The sequence below is a fragment of the Alosa pseudoharengus genome, unplaced genomic scaffold (genome assembly GCF_046254945.1).
Source record: "Alosa pseudoharengus isolate Yale_2024_CS ecotype anadromous, Long Island Sound unplaced genomic scaffold, YU_APseudo_1.1 YU_APseudo_1.1_scf_22, whole genome shotgun sequence".
Taxonomy (NCBI): domain Eukaryota; kingdom Metazoa; phylum Chordata; class Actinopteri; order Clupeiformes; family Clupeidae; genus Alosa; species Alosa pseudoharengus.
In genome coordinates this window covers 29,081,918-29,100,303 of record NW_027468680.1, presented here as the reverse complement: position 1 = coordinate 29,100,303, position 18,386 = coordinate 29,081,918, and the positions used below count along the sequence as shown (strand labels likewise).

General features: G+C 47.7%; 1 protein-coding gene across 3 annotated transcripts in view; it reads left to right on the top strand.

The window, feature by feature from the left end:
• Positions 1-18,386, top strand: part of runx3 (RUNX family transcription factor 3) — a 58,430-nt gene that overhangs the window by 27,468 nt on the left and 12,576 nt on the right. The window contains exons 6-7 of one of the 3 annotated variants that reach the window (XM_076299630.1): positions 11,299-11,382; positions 13,612-13,761. The exons of 1 other annotated variant lie outside the window; for it this stretch is intronic. In XM_076299630.1, the coding sequence (XP_076155745.1) occupies positions 11,299-11,382; positions 13,612-13,761 (234 nt within the window). The remainder of the gene's footprint in view (positions 1-11,298; positions 11,383-13,611; positions 13,762-18,386) is intronic. One more of the 3 variants, XM_076299631.1, reaches the window with a different exon arrangement.

The window sequence follows — 18,386 nt, the reverse complement described above, 5'->3', positions numbered from 1 at the left end:
CACTGTATTAATGTTCATAGACTGAGTTGGTGAATCTGATGGACAAGACTAAGCCTCACATACACATACACACCCACACACACACACACACACACACACACACATACAAACACATACACTCATCAATCACTAAGGGACTGTTCGTTATTTATTTAAGGGGCCACCGGAGGAATTTTGGGAGTTAGTCAAAAAAGACGTGACCCTCCCTCGCCAGCAAGAAATTTTTCTATGACCCTCCAAAGTGATTGAGAAAAAACGCATGACCCTCCCCAACAATTTATTGATGCCTTCTGTACTGGGTCAATTTGGGAGCTTGCATACCACTCCTTCCTTGAAATGCCTTGAAAAGGCTGTCGTTTGCACAATTGAACAAATAATCACCGGGACCGAAACATAACCTATGTCAACTTTTTCCGGGTTTATCACGTATTTGAACTTTATTTCCCGCTGTCTTAGGAGGAGCTGCAGGGCCGTCGCAAGGGGGTATGAGGCCCTGTGTGAACTTGACAGGTGCAAGGCCCTTTCACTTACGTGCATAACATCATAGCCTACTTTACACGTAGCCTACTGTCGGCGCATTTTAATAGTTGGCTAATAAGCTACACCAGCTTGTCTTTAAGTGGGGAAATTGTATAGCCTATAGCCTAACATTAGCTGAGTCACATATTTGGCCATAAGCCGTTTATCATAGGGTAGCCTACATCAGTGGTTTTCAAAGTGGGGGCCGGGGCCCCCTGGGGGGCCGCGATGGGGTTCCAGGGGGGCCTCAGCAAGTTGGAATAAAAGCAACAAATAAATACATTTGAAAAATGTAAAATATACCTATTGGGTTGTTATACAATGCCATTATAATAATTTGTTGCATATCTGAACATTATATTCTCCATGATAATGACTGGGAATAATAGTAGAATGATAGCTCTCATATAGAAGAAAGTCCCAAATGCAATTTTTACACACTGTATGCTCCATCGCGAAGTGCTTGTGGCTAAAATAATTATTAGGATTAGCTTAATGTATTTTTACATTTGCCGTAGTATTGTTGATGGGTTTAATAACACATCAAGGGGGTCCTTGGCCAGAACCTAGTGGTATTTGGGGGGCCTTGTCGTGGAAAAGTTTGGGAACCCCTGGCCTACATCACGAAACCAAATAACAAAGGCGAACACTGTGCTGAACGCTATTTGTCAATGAGCAGAAACACGACATTCAAACTATTGATAAGATGTGCACCATGGTATGTAGGTATTGGACAAATAAATGACATTGACTCGCCATATCCTGACTCAGAAAAAAAAACATGTTCTTGCTTACCTTGCAACAAACTCAGCAATGAAATCATAGGCCAGCTTGCAGGTAGCCTAACATCTTTTTCAATTCATGGAAGTGCGAGCCCACTAGTCTCTCCTGTGACATGGAGGAGCGCAAATAGTTTTTAATAACCTATTCAACTTCGAAAAGCTTCATTCACCCGATGCCAATCACTGATCGCAATTTCAAAGGTCGGGAAGGTTTGTTCAATCTTTTTAAGTTTTAAATGCAGTAGGCCTAGCCTATCTGTCCCCTTTGGAATTATATCTCGAGCCTATTATGAGGTCCAGTGCGTTATGTCCTGGGATTCGGACGTGCCAGGTGGTTATGAGGAGCAATATGAGAGAGAAATTTGATGATCATTGATCGTTGTTTTGGGACTTTAGGCCTCGTTAAGCTTTAGGCTACAATAAAGAATAAACACTTATGTCATCTTTGGCCAGGTGCGAGGGCTATCAGACGCGAGGGCAACGGCCTAAATTTTGCTGTTTTCATGAATACAAAAGTAAAGTTGGGTGACCCTCCCTCCTAGACTGAAAAGAGTTGGGTGACCCTCCCCTCAACAAAGAATAAAAAGACATGACCCTCCCCTATTTTCCTCCGGTGGTCCATTCCATAAATACCGAATGGTCCCTAACTCAATCTAAATGAAAGCGGCAGTTTGCATACTTGCATACAAACATGCACCTGCATATTCAGGGGCTTATACAAATGCAGCGACACAGATGTAAAAAGAAAAAGAAGAAAATGAGTTTTGGGTTGAATTTCTTATTCTGCCTGCAGCACATGAAGATTTTTACACAAAAGGTCATTCATACTACAACACTGTCACTGGTCCTTGAAGGTCCTGAATCTCAAACGAACATACACAGTCATCCTCCCACATCCTCCCACACCATGGAACTCTCCTCTCTCGCTCTCACTCTTAATGACTTACTTGATCGCAGAGCCTGCGCCAGGCCACATCAGCATAGGAAAGAGGCCATGCGACAGAAAAAGGTATGATCAAAAAAGGTCTATGATCTATGTGTTGAGACCCTCCCTTGACACCCTGACACAGTTTACTGAAATTAGCACTCGCCACCTCTATAAATGAGTCCCACCCACTCCACCCAGGATGATGCAGTCAGGGAGATAAGCTGAAGGACTGTTGTGTTTAATGCAGCACACACATGCACATCATTGCAGTGAAAGCCACCAAAGCAAACCTCCTCTCTCACACACACACACACACACACACACACAAACACACACTGGGATAGAGTACTAGTAAAAAACTACTTACTATACCTTCTATGCAAATAATGTAAGTAGTGTCACTGGCCAAGTCATTTTTCAAGATACCAGCCTCCTGTAAACAAAGCAGTATGTGTGTGTGTGTGTGTGCGTGTGTGTGTGTGTGTGTGTGTGTGTGTGTGTGTGTGTGTGTGTGTGTGTGTGTGTGTGTGTGTGTGTGTGTGTGTGTACATGGAGAGCACCTGGCAGGTGTGTTCACCTGTAAATAATAGGGACCACACCCACGCCTCAGAAATCACCTGAGAGGCTCTCCCGTACAGAGACAACAACTGGAAAGGCCTCTTTGATGTTGAAACAGAGAAGGGAGCTTTTTTTCAGTGCCTGGGAGTGTGCATCCATGCCAACAGCAAAGTCAACAGCAAAGTCAACATGAAAAGAGACAATGATAGAAAAAGAGAGAGAGAGAGAGAGAGAGCGAGAGAGAAAAGGAGACAGAAAGGGAGAGTTTTAATAGGGTTCTGGTGCCATAAGGGACCCATTTCAGATGAAAACACATCACTACAAGGCATTATTATCATTAATGGAGAATTAGCTCTGCTCCATTTTAAAGCTGTTTATGAATGTCAGGGGCAGAGAGGGGAGCCATGTCTGTGCGTTTAAATTCGGATGTTTTTTTTCTGTTTTGGGCTCGTAAAACGTTGTCACTCCTGCCGCTCACGGTAACCCGAGGCAGCGGCTGCCACCCTCTTTGAGGTCAGCCCTCGTCGTCACACTCGCCGTCTCTGATTATGGGCTGAGCAAATATTGGCCTGCTGATAAATCGCGAGGAATGTTTCTGGAGGCTGGAGGTTGAATATGGGCCTCTCTTTTTGGGATAAATCTGCCCCCCCCCTCGTCCCATCCCTTTGGTTAATCTACCCACAAATCTGCCATTCCTGGGGCGCTAAATCAAATCCAATCAGTCAATTAGGCCTGAGATGTACTGTATGCAGGCGGCATGTGCGTTTACCACACAAAGGCTCACACACACACTCACCTTGTCTGTCATTGAGTGTGGTGGCATCACATGCGTGCAATCCCGACCACTCTAACTGGGGCAGATGCATTCATATTAATCATATATACACACACACACACACACACACACACACACACACACACACACACACACACAGCCATGCAACCTCTTAATTTCCTTCCCTCTTTTACTCCTTGTGTTCTGCACACACTCCCACACACAGGGAATGCCTTGTCTCTGTCCTGACGTCAAACAGTGCCGCCACAGACAGAGTCAGGAGCCGGGAAGTTGGGGACATAGTCACTCACTCACACTCACACTCACTCTCACTCACACTTACACTCACACACACTCACACTCACACTCACTCACACTCACACTCACACTCACTCACACTCACACTCACACTCACACTCACACTCACTCACACTTACACTCACACACACTCACACACACTCACACACACTCACACACACTCACTCACACTTACACTCATACTCACTCACACACACACACTCACACACTCACACTCACACTCACACTCACTCACACTCACAGATTCCTGAGAAATGCAACACTCTTTTCTTGTGTCCCCTCAGTGCTAATGAAGGGCCATTTGATTTGACTTGCATCTTCATTTATTTCCCCTGCCCTCATTACCCCAAACACTTTGCAGTTAACACACATACACACAAACACACACATACTCTCCCTCTCTCTCTCTCATACATACACACACACACACACACACACACATACTGACACATACACATGTTCAGTCAGACACACACAAACACACACACATACACACACATACGCACATGCACTGAGGTACATACATAAACACATACACACACACTATATTGACACACACACACACACAGACACACACACACACACACACACACATACACACACACACACACACACACACACACACACACACACACACTCAGGCACGCATCCATGTTTATGCTGAGGCGCAGGAGCAGGGCTGTTACCGCGTCTTCAGCCTAATTTAATAAGAGCTTACATCTCGTTTTAGAAAAGCTAATGGGCCATGAGTGTAGAGGAAGGAGGGGGTGGTGGGGGGCGCAGAGGGCTGTTTTCTCCATTACTGCGTTATGATAATAAACTGACCCTTTTCCTCCTCCTTTTTCTGCGTTGGGGAGGGCGGCGGGTTTGGCTGTGGGGCGTCCGCGCGTGCAGGTTACTGGAAAGCAGGCAGCACACGGCCCTCACTGTGATTCAGCTATTTATTTTTCTGCACTTTTAACAGCGGGGAAAATTCTGCAAATAAACGGATGGACCGAGACGTGATGTACGTTCCAGTAAAGCGGGAGAGTCAGTAATCCCAACGGCAAACAGAGAGCGGAGGAGTGGGGGGGGGGGCTAGTCTAGTGACTCTCCCTTCTTCCACTCTCTCCTCTCCTCTCCTCTCCTCTCCTCTCCTCTCCTCTCCTCTCCTCTCTCTTCTGGCTTCCTTTCTCTTTTCACACAATCATGATTAGAGGTCTGCTAGACTGTGAAATGGATGGCAGGAGAACAGGGACAGTTTTGGGTTTGACTATAGTGGAGGTGAATGAAGAGTTGACAGAAGAGATTAAAGTTGTTTCACTTCTCTGGGAGAGTAGCACACTGGGTGGTTCCACATGGCTTAGGTGTGAGTAGATATCCCTTGTGAGGAGAGTATTTGTACAAGTAGCAACCTTTTGTAATGAACAGATGTACATGTTTGCATACACTTTTGAGACTGCAATACAAAGCTTTGCCTTCCTGTTAAACAGGACAGTGTGTACCAATCTCTCTCTCTCTCTCTCTCTCTCTCTGCTGAAGTGTAAAACCGAAACCGTTTGACACATCTGCTGGCGTCTTGTTGACGCATTTGACAGCTAGAGCTGCAACACGGTCCCACAGCTTTGAAAGCTTGATGGGAATGAGTTGAGAAATACACACACACATATGCGCACCTTCTCTCTCTCTCTCTTTCTCTCTTTCTCATACACAGTGCATGCCTCATGTACGTACACCAACACACATACGCACACACACACAAGCCCAAACACTGTCACACCTGCACCAAAACACACACACACACACACACACACACACACACACACACACACAGACACTTCTCTTGAGCCGCAAACATAGATGGAGTGAAAGTCCCCTCAGTCCAAGCCCACCGTTTTAACACCTTGCTGGCTCTTGCACCCACGCTGCAGTCACCTCAGAGCAACTCTCAGCCTCTCACCTCCAGCATCTAAATAGGACATGTCACACGGTCAATCTCAACACACACACACACACACACACACGCACACACACACACGCACACACACACTGTGTAAAAGAGCGCTGAATAGTGAGGAACTAGAAAGCCAACACAAGTGCATGCAGCCACACATGCCTGCTGGTTTCCAAACACAGCGGTGTGCATGGAGCTGACACAAAGGGGGAGGATTGCTGGTGTGGAGGTGCAGGGCTCCAGCTTATTGTTCCAGGGGGGATCCGGGTGCTTTACAATACACTTCTCCTCCCTGCTTTTATCCCCTCATCTTTCCAGTCCAGACATGCCCTCCATCCAAACACAACCCATCCCTTATACACACAAACACACACATATATGACACACACACACACACACACACACACGTAGCCCATAGTAAGTGTCACATATGCATGCGCAGTGCATTATTCCTCTTCTGACATAGAAGAAGAAGAAAGAGGAAGAAAACAGAGCGAGAGTCAAAGGGCGTGAGACCAAAAGAAAGAGTGGGAGTGAGAGAGAAGGAGAAAAGGCCTATATGTTTTCTTAAATTAGCCTCTATCCACGTTTTAAAGCAGTTTCTTTGGAGGAGTTTAGTTGTGCACCATTCTGTCCACAGCTGACTAGTCACTTCCTGAGAGTCACAAATCTGTTCTGTTCTGAAGCAACCCTGTCATTAAGCAGATGGAAACAGTGAAAGTGACATGGATCTAAATATGGCTAGAAAGATATAAGTGACTGTAAGACACTCCAAGAAAAAATTGCACACATCTTTGACTCAAGAGAGTTGGGGACGTAAGAAGAAAGTCACACAGGCGTCATTCCTCATGCAAAGCGAAAGCCACATCCTCCCCCAGCTACTCTCAAGAGTGCGCCCCGGTCCAAGACAGCACTGCCATCAACTCGTTCCGTCTGACTGGGAGCAGTGAGCCTCACAGAGGGGAAGTCGTGTGGGGGTGGGGTGGGGGGGGGGGGGGGGGGGGAGTTGAGGGTGTTGATGGGAGATGCAGAGGGGCGGAAAGGAGGCCCCCATCCAGAGCTGTGCCTAACACAGGAAGAGGAAGACAGGTGCACAGCGCTGCACGCCAACCGACTTCGAAACGTCTCCTTCCACTGCAAATGAACACACACACATTCACACACACTCACATCACACCTCTACTGTGACGCATATTTTGTCAACAGATCATCTATCTGACACGTCCACAAATTTGACTTTTTACATTGTTTGATATGATTTGGTGCGTTTGTAGATACAAAAATGCACTGGATTACATGAACACGCACACCTTTTCATCTCACAACAGCCACTCACACACACTGACACACGCACTCAATCACATACACACAAGAGCAAGCCAACACACTCTGTGGTTTCACAATGCCTCGATCGGTCCCTCAATAGGACCGATAGCAGTAGGTCTTGGCCAACCTCCTCAAACTCACAGAGGGAACAGTAAACACCTCGCCATGCTCTCCCCTTTGCCCCCACCAGCCAGGCCATCTCCTGCTGCACGCCTTTTCTGAATCCGTCCCTCTCGGAGGCGAAACGTGGCGGCAGACGTGGCCCCTATCACAGGCCATACCTGTGGAGCTGCCTCAGAGCGCTTCGGGGCGTAGCGCACAGGATCCTACCGGGGGAATCAATCAGGGAGTGTGTTATCAATCCCCCGGTATCGAGGCCCGTTTGCATGATTCCCTGACAAATATTTGCACTTCAAATATGCCCCGGTGCACGAACGAGCAGAGCCTGAGCCAAAGCACGTAGGGCCATTTACAGTGGAGATAGAGTAGAGCTCCGGGCCAGCTCCTGACCAGAGAGAGAGAAAGAGAGAGAGAGAGAGAGAGAGAGAGAGAGAGAGAGAAAGAGATAGAGAGAGAGAGAGAGAACTCCCGTCCTGCTAACACAGAGTGCCTGTGTTACATATGTCTCTCAGTCAGGGAGAAATGGAGCTCTCAGCTGAAGGAAGTGAAGTTGAGAAAGGAGGGAGATCATATAAAGATGAGGAAATGTAGTCTAAAGAATTGTTGGGTGCACTGTAGCTGCACACTCAGTGAGTCACTAGGTCCTATTTGCATAGGGAGAGTAGTTAAGAGCTCACTAGGTCCTAGTAGTTAGGAACTCACTAGGACGAGATGTCATTTCCCAAAACCTTGCTTAACGTAATAACACAATAATAACAATAATGCAAGATAGAGAAATAAACTATGGAACATAGCTTGGTCTTTACAGGAAGAGACCTACGAGGGTTCTGCACTTCACCCGTACTCTGCAGTTGCACACCCCTCTGTGTACTCTATGTTTGAGGGTGTGCTTATTCCGTGCAGAGAAGCAGTGGTTCTGTGCAGATCAGAGGGCCAGTAAACGTAATGGTGCCTCTCCGTGTGACTCTGGGGCCAAGGCTGAGTGCAGCGCGGGCCTCCTCCCTACAGGCAGCCTCCATTTGCCTTGTGGTTATGATATCATTACTAGAAAAGTCAGCACGCACCCACCTAAGTGCACCCTGATACATGAAATATTTATACTGACCACAGCCCCCTCTGTCACTAGCACCACCACCACCACCACACCCATGCTGACTTCGGGCCCTGAAAAACCTCAGACTTGACACCCCCACCCCCTCTGTGTGTGTGCGGTGTACCCTTGGTGGTCACAACAACACGAGGGTCACACCTCAAGCAAGGTTTTGGGAAACAGCTCAGAGCATTTATCAGCAGCCTCCCAGTGAGATGCCATGTTTTTAACAAAGCCAGGGGCCCCCTCGACAGATACCGCCACAGACTCCAACGGTCTTGTGGGGACGTTCAGTCGTGTGGCTCTGCTCTGAGTCTGCTGTGGGTGTTTGGACTTGAAGGGAGGCAGCAGTCCAGAAGAGGAGTAAGCTGAGATCTCCGACACGAGAGCGGTGGCGAGGGTCTGTCGATGTCCAGCTGGCTTCAGAGGGGCGATGACTGGAGCTGTTCTTATCTCAGACAGTGGCAGTGAGAAAGAGGAAAGGCCTGAGAGAGCGAGTAGAAGAGATAGAGAGAAAAAGAGAAAATGGTGCGGGAGAGATAGAGAGAGCAACGGAAAGAAAAGGAAACGCAGCAAGTGAAAAGAGGGAAATTGTGGTCAGAGTGGGGAGGGAGAGAGAGAGGGACAGAGTAAATGAGGGGTTGCGTGCTGGGCGGGGGGGGGGTGCGGGAGTTGTTATGGGATATTATGGGATGGGGGTGATAATGAGGAGCAGGCCTGGTGGCAGCAGAGGCAGTCGTGGGCATCCAAACCTGCCTGCTGGAGCTGCAGAGTGTGTGTGCCAAAGCCCAATACACACACACACACACACACAGAGGGAGAGAGAGAGAGAGAGAGACTATAGAAAGCTTCAGTTTCATCCCCAAGCAACCCGCCAATTAATCATAGATCACCACAAATGAGCCAGAAGACAGTCCTTTGCCAGCCTCTCGCCCTCTCCCAAGTGTAGTGGGACAGAGCCATTTGACTGTGGCATACACGGATGACTCAACTGGCACTTGGGCGTGTGCCTATCTGGGGCACATGGACCCACCTCATATGCCTATGTGAATTGTTGCAGACCACATCTTAAGGTTGTGTTATGAAAGGCTTATCAATACCTCAGCGAATCTTTCAGCGAATGTGCACGCTCGCTCTTTGAAGGATGTGTGTGTAGATACTGTAGATACAGGAGGCGACACAGAAAATGACTGGGAGAACAAAACAGAGCATTTTTCAACCTCCTGCCCAAGTCGTACACACACACACACACACACACACACACACACGTGTGTGAGTGCCATCAAATGGACACAGGCCAGATCAGTAAACGAGTGATACATCGCCCATGGGTGCAGAGTGGAGGTGGAGGTGGAGGGGGGAGATATATTACCCAGGGCTCAGTAGAGAGGCAGCACAGGCAAAATCCATATCACCGCGTCTGGTGCCCCTCTTTATATCGTGATAAAATATTCAAATCCGGCCATTACCCCACATTAGGCCACTCTGTGGAGATGCCAGGCTCAAAACCACAGAATGTCCACATGTTCCCTCCCACATGTGCATGTGTGTGTGTGTGTTTTTCCTCTTGGCCCAGTGATAGTTGCATTAAAGTTGCCAAGCTCCATTAGAGAGTCCCCCACCTCCTTTTCATCCTGTGTTTGTGTGTATGTTTTATGTGTGGTTTCATGTGAGTGCATGTGGAGATGATATGGAGATCTATAAGAGAAGATATGGCTGGGTTGTGTGTGTGTGTGTGTGTGTGTGTGTGTGTGTGTGTGTGTGTGTGAGTGTGTGTATGTGTGTGTGTGTGTGTGTGTGTGTGTGTGTGTGTGTGTGTGTGTGTGTGTGTGTGTGTGTGTGTGTGTGTGTGCGTGCATGCGTGCTGACACACACACGTGTATGTATTTGTGGTGAGGAAGACTCCAGGGCTTTTTTTTTCTCTGCAGCTCACTTTGTGCGTCAAACAACTTCTAGGGTAGCCGAGCTTTCACAGAACGGATTTGTGCCACACACACACACACACACACACACACACACACACACGCATTCTCTCTCTCTCTCACACACACACACACACACACCAACCCCTTCTCCGTCCGACTTTTAGTATTCATGTACTTCCCTCTAAAGTGTGTCACTTCCCTCTTCACAATACGTCATAAGCTTGGCCCTTGCAGAAGATTAGGGACTTTCAGATGAGAGGTGACAACCAACACTGAGTAAGTGTAATTAAGTCAAATCAACAATGGCTCTTGAGATTGATTGTAGATAAATGTGTTGTTGCTATTTTGGCAGTATGTCTGGTGATCAAGGCAAGCTCTTAATTGTCTTTTTTTCTTTTGCCACTCTGAAACATGGACCATGCCGTGAGCTTATCCAATATATTATGAACATGTTCTCATAACATGGGCTACTTGTAGTTCTCTTTTCAGACCATGCAGACCACAGACTCTTTATAAAGAAGCGGACTTTAGATTAAAGTAACCACAACCACTTCTCTTACACAGTGTCCGAACTGCATGCGTTGTGAGTGAGCGTTAACGACAAAATCTGTTTGATAACGTTGTTTTCAATTGGACTGTCCTAACTGGATGTGACGCGACACAGTGGTGTAAAGCGCGATGCGGCGGGACATTTTGATCTGAACTTTGGCCGGACACCCTGTTTCTATTTTCTTTCTGTCGCTTGTGTTGTTCTGCTATTTTAAACGAGAAATATGTTTAACAGATTCAGTGTGTACAGAGAGCACCCAACGCTAGGACAGTTGGATGCTCGCATGCGGTTAGGATAAGCTGTTAGCCCTCACCAACTTTCACCCAGATAGGCGCAAGTCATGAGGACAAGGTTGTTGCTGAAAAAGACTGGTGGCAGGTTGGGCATGCTTGGTGCAGTGGGCGTTGGTGCGGTCCACCCGAGACACTCCACACAGGTTCTTAGATACCGCTCTATTGCTTGTTTCCCTCGCAGGGCCCAAACACACTGGTGGAGTTCTGCAAAGGCTTGCTCTGGGCCTGGATGATGAAGACATGTATCAGATTCCTCTGTTAAGAGGTAAGTCAATGCAGTGGTGAAGGGAAAGGAGAATTGGGTGGACTTCTCTATGGCAGGGATGATCCCGCTGACAAAGAACACCACCATTGTGGAGAAGTTCCCCTGGAGGCATCGTACAGTGGGGACAATGAGCTTAGATATATACCATGTCTTGAAACCTATGAGTTGTTGAGGAACAACTCCTCTTGACTGACAGAAGATGGAAGATATTCTGAATGTTGGGAGCAACCAGTGTGGTGGCATCAATTGAGACAATTCTATGAAGTGACTGAAAGGTGCCATGTACAGTACCATGGGTGTGCCATGTGAAGCCATGAATTAAGGTTTGATGGAAGTTCTCAACCTCAGCCCGACAAAGAGACAACAGACGGTTGGACGGTTGCCCCGGTTTAGAAGACACAGCAAGATCCAGTAAGGAGCACGGATCTGAAGTGCCACAGATGAAGGGTGCCCCTTTGCCTCTGAAATGGTTCCAGAGATATTCAAGGGATTAGTCCTTTATATAAAAAAAAAAAGCGTATGTGGAGTCCAGCACATAAGGAGGACTAGGCTGAATGTCCAAGGACCGATTTTGTTTTGTTTTTTTGGTAGAGGTCTGATGCTTCAACTGGACCTGGAAGCCTTGCTTTGTGTTAAATGCCCAGAACAGAGGTCTTCAAATGGTTAACCAGAAACAAAGCCCAGACTGTGAAGAATGTAGAATGAGCTGTTTTCTTGTCAAGCTTTACAAACATATGCTTTGCCCTGGAACTTCTCAGTTTCTACATTGTACAGATCTACTTTCTTGAGTTTACTAAGTTCTTCCTCAGTAAGATGACATCTTAAAGGCAAAGGCTAAAAGGCTTGTGAGGTAGCCTCATGTGCTCACGTACTTCATCAGTAATTTCACTGGTTGTTGAGAATGAGCACTTCTGCAATATGTCTGCAGTGTCCCACAGCACTGCACCCCTTGTAAGTATGATTGAGGATGCTTACAGGGAGAGACATTGCTAGAGAAGACGTACGTTTGTTATTTCACTGACGTGGAGGAGTTGCAAAGTTACTTTCCTAGGGGAATTCTCCTGGGCCTAGACTCGTGTGCCCCACCAGTCTGTTTGACCTGACCAGACTGCTTTGCAATTCCACAGCTTGTCTGACTGTACATGCTCTCTCTCTCTCTCTCTCTCTCATAATGGGGGCCATTAGGCTGTGTTTCTTGCACTTGCACGATACTTTTTTTAGCAGCAAAGGAGTGTAGTGATAGAGCGCTATTGTACTTTGCATGTGCATACACATACATATAGCACATATAAACACAACCACACCCACTCTCACTTCTACGGTCTTACAACTAGTATTTGCGTGCTTCTCTTCCAAAAGAAAGAGCAAAACAAAAATTGTGCACACACCATTCACACATACAGTTATGCACACACACACACACAGTTATGCACACACACACACACACACACACACACACACACAGAGAGAGAGAGAGGCAGTTTAAAGCACAATCCTAATGTGCTAAAGTTATATAACGTCTTTCAAAAATAGGTGTATGTGCAAACATTTTCCAAGAATCTGTTTTGGGTGCAGGTCCACCACCCAGTCATGCAAAGCCTTTGCACACACAGCAAAGAGTCAGTTCCAACATGAGCTAGTTACCTTGGTGTAGGACTCTGCACTGCAAAGCCGCCTAACAGCTAGCAACACCTTTCAAACAAGCCACCATTTTACTTTTGCAGTTACTTGATTCTTATTTTGGGTCTGCCGTTGGTCCAAGTCTTTTTGAGGAACAGTACTTTCCATTCTGTGTTTGTGGTTCCAACCTTAATGCTGACATTTTTTTAGGGCACAAGAAATCCTGAGTCATTCAGGCTGCTTTGGAAGCAGGGAAATGCAGGGATGTAGTGAGGTGGAACTGCAGACTGCAGATTCACTGAGAGAGGAAGGGGGGGGGCTGAGAGCTGAGAACTCAGTGACACACATAGGGCCTCTCATGACATGGTATAGTTCTCCTCATGGTTCCTGTTTCCTCCGTATCTTACCACATGCTCTCCCAAGTCTTGTGCTTCTGCTGCTACCCGGCAATGTTGTGTGAAATGATTTCATACTTGCAACACATGGACTTCTGCACAGACAAAATCTGTGTGTGTGTGTATGTGAGCATGTGTGTGTGTGTGTGTGTTGGTGTGATGGAAGATGGCAGGATCACGTGATTCCAAAGCGTGAATTTATCTCTGCCTGCAGGTCACAGAGTGAAAATGGAGGATCCTCAGAAGATGCCCTTCACAGACCGCATGAGTGAGATTGAGCGCTTCCAGAGACTCAGGATGACCAACAATGGCAACCGCCAAACCCACCAGGGCCACTTCACTTCGTCCACTTCTCAGCTTGGAGGTAGGAGAGACATCCACTCACCTCTCCATGGCACATAAACACACACACACACACGCCTACAGAAACACTATATTACACATGATTCTGCCTATGAATTAGAACCAATTATACACAGTTTTATATATGCAAACTCAGATAGACCCACACACACGTTAACACACACATAATCATATTCATCCTAGCACACTCAACATTCGACATTACAACATACATGAGTAATTACACATGAACTGATGGAACCACGCAAACTGACATACTGAAAGGTATTAAAAATCCAAGCCACGCAGCCATGTTTTAACTTAAACTGCTGTCGATCAGGGAAGAACAAAGAGCCAGGTAGGCCAACCTCTTCCAACAACACATAAATCCTCTCAAATCAGAGCTCACTACCATCTGCCCCCAAAGATATTTTATGCCACTCCGTGCGACGACAACTCCCCCTTCTCCCCCACTCTTTTGAATTGAATTGGCAATGTAAAAACAGTATGCCTCTATCATATGTGTACAATGTGACTGGTCTGGAAACTGATTGAAGGTAAGCAAAGCAGTAGGACAGATCTCCATGGTGGAGTGGCAGCCATGGCCTGTGCTGGGCCTATGTGCAGCCCTTGGTTGGGCGTAGAGTAGACAGCCCTGCTTGATCCCACTCGGAGCCTTTAGAGCAGGTCTGAGACGAGTCTGACAAACAAAGGGATTCTGAGGGCTGCCAAGTGTATGTTTTAGCTCAGCAACAGGCTCAAGCAGGTAGAGGGGCTTGATTAGGAATTGCTGGAGGAATGTCTGTGTGTCTACGTTTGTGTGTGCCCACACGTTTTGACTTTTTTTTTTGAGTGCCTATTTTTGTACATAACCGTCTTTGTCTGTCTGTATGTGTGTGTTAGTGTAGGGTGTGTGTGTGTGTGTGTGTGTGTGTGTGTGGATTAGTATATCTGTCCCTGAGTGCCCTGAGTATGTCGGACGACACTGGACAGGGTCAGGTAGAGGTTGGTCAGCGTTGCCAAAGCTCAAGTCCCTCTGCCATGCCGACCTCAGGCATCTCTCAGCCACACAACACATCTGCACCCACATGCTCACCTCAACCAACAAGAGTGTTTGTGTTTGTGCGCTGATTGCAGATAATGAGGTGAAGACTATAGTCTGCCTTACTGCAAGTGTAATGGTGGGAGGTGTTGATTTGTGCATGAGGTTGTTTCATGAGAAGAAGGCTTTCATGTCGGCGTGCGTTCGACACATTCGTCTCTCTGTGCCTGGAACCGTGAAGAGAGGTCTGCGACAACTCCACACCTATGCTCTCCCTCGCTCTTGATCGCAATGTCTCTCTCTCTCTCTCTCTCTTGCTCTTTCGTTCACGCACACACACAAATACTCATTTCACACCAAGACACACCAAACCTTTCCACCCACTCAGTGGTTCTCATGGGTGGGGTCGGGGCAATGCAATAGGTGATACATAATTGTGTGTGTGTGTGTGTGTGTGTGTGTGTGTGTGTGTGTGTATATATAGAGAGAGAATAAACAAAGTTAGAGTGAGAAAGAAAAAGATGTAGCTTTGTGATTGTGGCTGTCAGATCTCACACTGATCTTGTGAAGTTTTCCTGGTGGCTGGATGCCTCTTGAGCTCCGTTGCCCAGCGCTGTAGTGAGCGTGAGTGCCTGTGGAGGGCTTGAGCCGCAGGGCTGAGCGGATCTGCTGAAGCTGCTCCCCTCTCTGTCTCTGTCTCGGTCTCTATATCCATAGCTGCAGGGGGATTTGGAGAGGAATTAGCCTTTTATAGGGCTGTCACAGCTCAAAGGCATCCACCATTACAACACACACTCCCTAGCACAGACACAACACATTAAAAGGGCCTATTTCTGCTGCCGGCAGTGTGTGTGTGTGTGTGTGTGTGTGTGTGTGTGTGTTTGTGAGGAGGGAAAGGTGTGTCCTTACCTCAAGCACATATCTTAATGTGTAATGTAAGTGACACAGAAACTTCCCTACAGTCATCAGTAAAATAATTTAATACAAGCAAGAGAGACACCAGTTCCCTGCTCCCCCCCTCCCCCACCCACCCACCCTCCTCATCAGATTTCTATGTGACACAATGTGCCTGGCATCTGCCTGTATAAATAGCACAATTGTACGACTCGGTTGCTGCCATTTCGGCTCCAGCAGAAATAGTCTCCTCATCACAGGTCACATTTAGCAAACATACGGCTCTGTTTACACATAAACACATGCCACACACCTCCAGTCTCCTACACCGTGAACAGGCCTTTGTTAGATTTATAAGCCTTCAACACTTTGCAATTAGACTGCTCTGTTAAAAGAAATGTTCTTGACACAATGTGTAGGTCTTTTGTCACCCTGCAAGCGGCATCGTCCAGTGAGCGATCGCCTTGCTTGCCTTCGATGTGAAATTACATCAGGGAATGTGCTGACACGTCTAGCAGAGCACTGTCAGAAAATTGATTTAGAAGAAAAACACAACATAGGCACACATTATCACACACACGCTCATACGCATACAAGCATGACCGTAGTTACACACACACAAACACACCCAGCCCAGGGAGACAGACAGCCAGACACACACACAAACACACACCCACACACACACACACACACATAAAAACATGACGTGCCAGCGCTGCGTACTATGTTAGTGGGCCAGACAGACGGAGTAATTAAGAGCTCATTAGCAGGCGTGCAGCGACAGGACTTCTCTGAGGACTTCTCTTCTCTCAGCTCTGTGCTGGCAGGCGCCGCTCTACACACTCCCTACCTGTTTTGCACTGGGCCACAGCCACACACACGAGCCCAAGAGACGTGCCGAGCGATAGAGAGAGAGAGAGAGAGAGAGAGAGGGAGAGGGAGGGAGGGTGAGAGGCAGCGCCCATATCTGTGTGTGGTTTTGTCTGTGCAAGTCGAGCAAATCCAACACTCAGACAAGTGGGGTTAAATTGTTATTCTGGCTTTTCCAAAGTCAGGTGTGTGTCTGTATATGTCTGTGTAGGTGTGTGTGTTTTTTTTCTTTTCGTTCCCTCCTCCTTCGGCGGTGATATGCGGAGAATGTTGTTGGCTTCCTTAAGCGTGGCAGAGGCACCCAGAAAGCGATGTCTGCATTCCATAAGACTCGTTTTAAGGGAACTGAAGGAAAGGACGGGGTGTGGGGAGTGGGGACTCGATTTCACAGACCCCACCGAATCAGGCCCATGGGCTCTGGCCTTTCCCCTCCGACGTGCGTTTTGTAAAAGGCAGACAAAAGGCCAAGCTCATTTCCCGGCCGCGTGTGTGCAGCGTTCGCAGCACCGCCAGACTTGTCCAGATGTTTTATCTTCCACTCGTCTACCCCGTACAAAAAAGCACCCCCAAGACAAAGGCGATATTATCTACCCAATCAGGCCATGGTGCGTTCAAAGGCTGTATCATCTTACGAACTGCTCGGTTCCAACACCTTTGTGTTTTTCGCCAAAAGGTAAGATATCAGATGCTGGCATTACCCGCCTTGCCATTCAGTCAAGTGCTCAGCGCTTTGATGAGAGCCCTAAAACCCCTGTATAATGCGTGTGTGTGTGCACATTTGTCTGTGTGTGTGTGTGTGTGTGTGTGTGTGCATGTGTGTGTGTTGTGTGTGTGTGCATGTGTGGCCATTGTGGATGGCTCCCGGCTTCTGGTTGAGTGATGACAGCCGATGATCAAACAAGCTCCTGGCAGAGCGTGTCGTGGGGTTGGGTGGGGTGGTGCAGGAGAGGGGGGGGGGGGGGGGTAATACCTCGTAAAGCCCTGAGCTCCACTTCTGCGTCTTACCTTGTGAACAGCAGGCAGTCGTCAGTGTGTGTGGTGGGTGTTTGGGGAGGGGGTCACTACAACCCACAGACTCCAGAGGATCCCCAGTAGACCCAAAACCCAAGCAGAGTGCTCAGCATTAGCAGACTGAAACAACGCTGTGGTATTTCCCACTAACAACAGTGCAACACCACAAGAATGGCCTCAGGGCCTCCAGCAGTTGTCCTGGGTACATCAAAAAACATTGTATGCAGTGATCTCTGTAGTCGCCTTGCAGTGAATCAGAGTGCAGCAACCATCAACTTCCTGCTTCTCAAGAGGAGGCCGTGTTGTTTGGGACCATCTACCCCCTTGTCCCTCCCACCCCTCCTCTGATACTACTGCGATCAGAGGCTTCCCATAAGGAGCCCATTAAGAATGTACAAGCACAGCGTCACTGCAGGAATAAGAGTAACAAGCTTAGTGCACAATGGGGTGAGTGTAGGACGCTTCACGACTGCTCAGGACACAGGTCCCCATGGAGGAAGACTCAGGAGTCCTCATGGTCCTCCCCTGGGCTCGTTTGGCTTTCCCGTCTGGCGGACCACAGAACGGATGCTTTGTTTGACAGATGCGCTCGGAGTGGATTCGCTTTCGCTTATTCGAGTAGAGTTTCCGCATTAAAAAAGAGACGAAAGATCAAAGATAAGGAAAACCCATCCAGGATTAAGGTGTCCCTGTAATGCTGACAAGGGTGTAGTTTGTGTGGTGTTGCTCTGGCGAAAGCCGGCAGCATATGGGAAGTGCTCCTGTGGGCCTCGGTGAGTTCCTCTCCTTGCTCGCCGCAGTCACCGCAATCCATCTGAGGTGCAAACAAA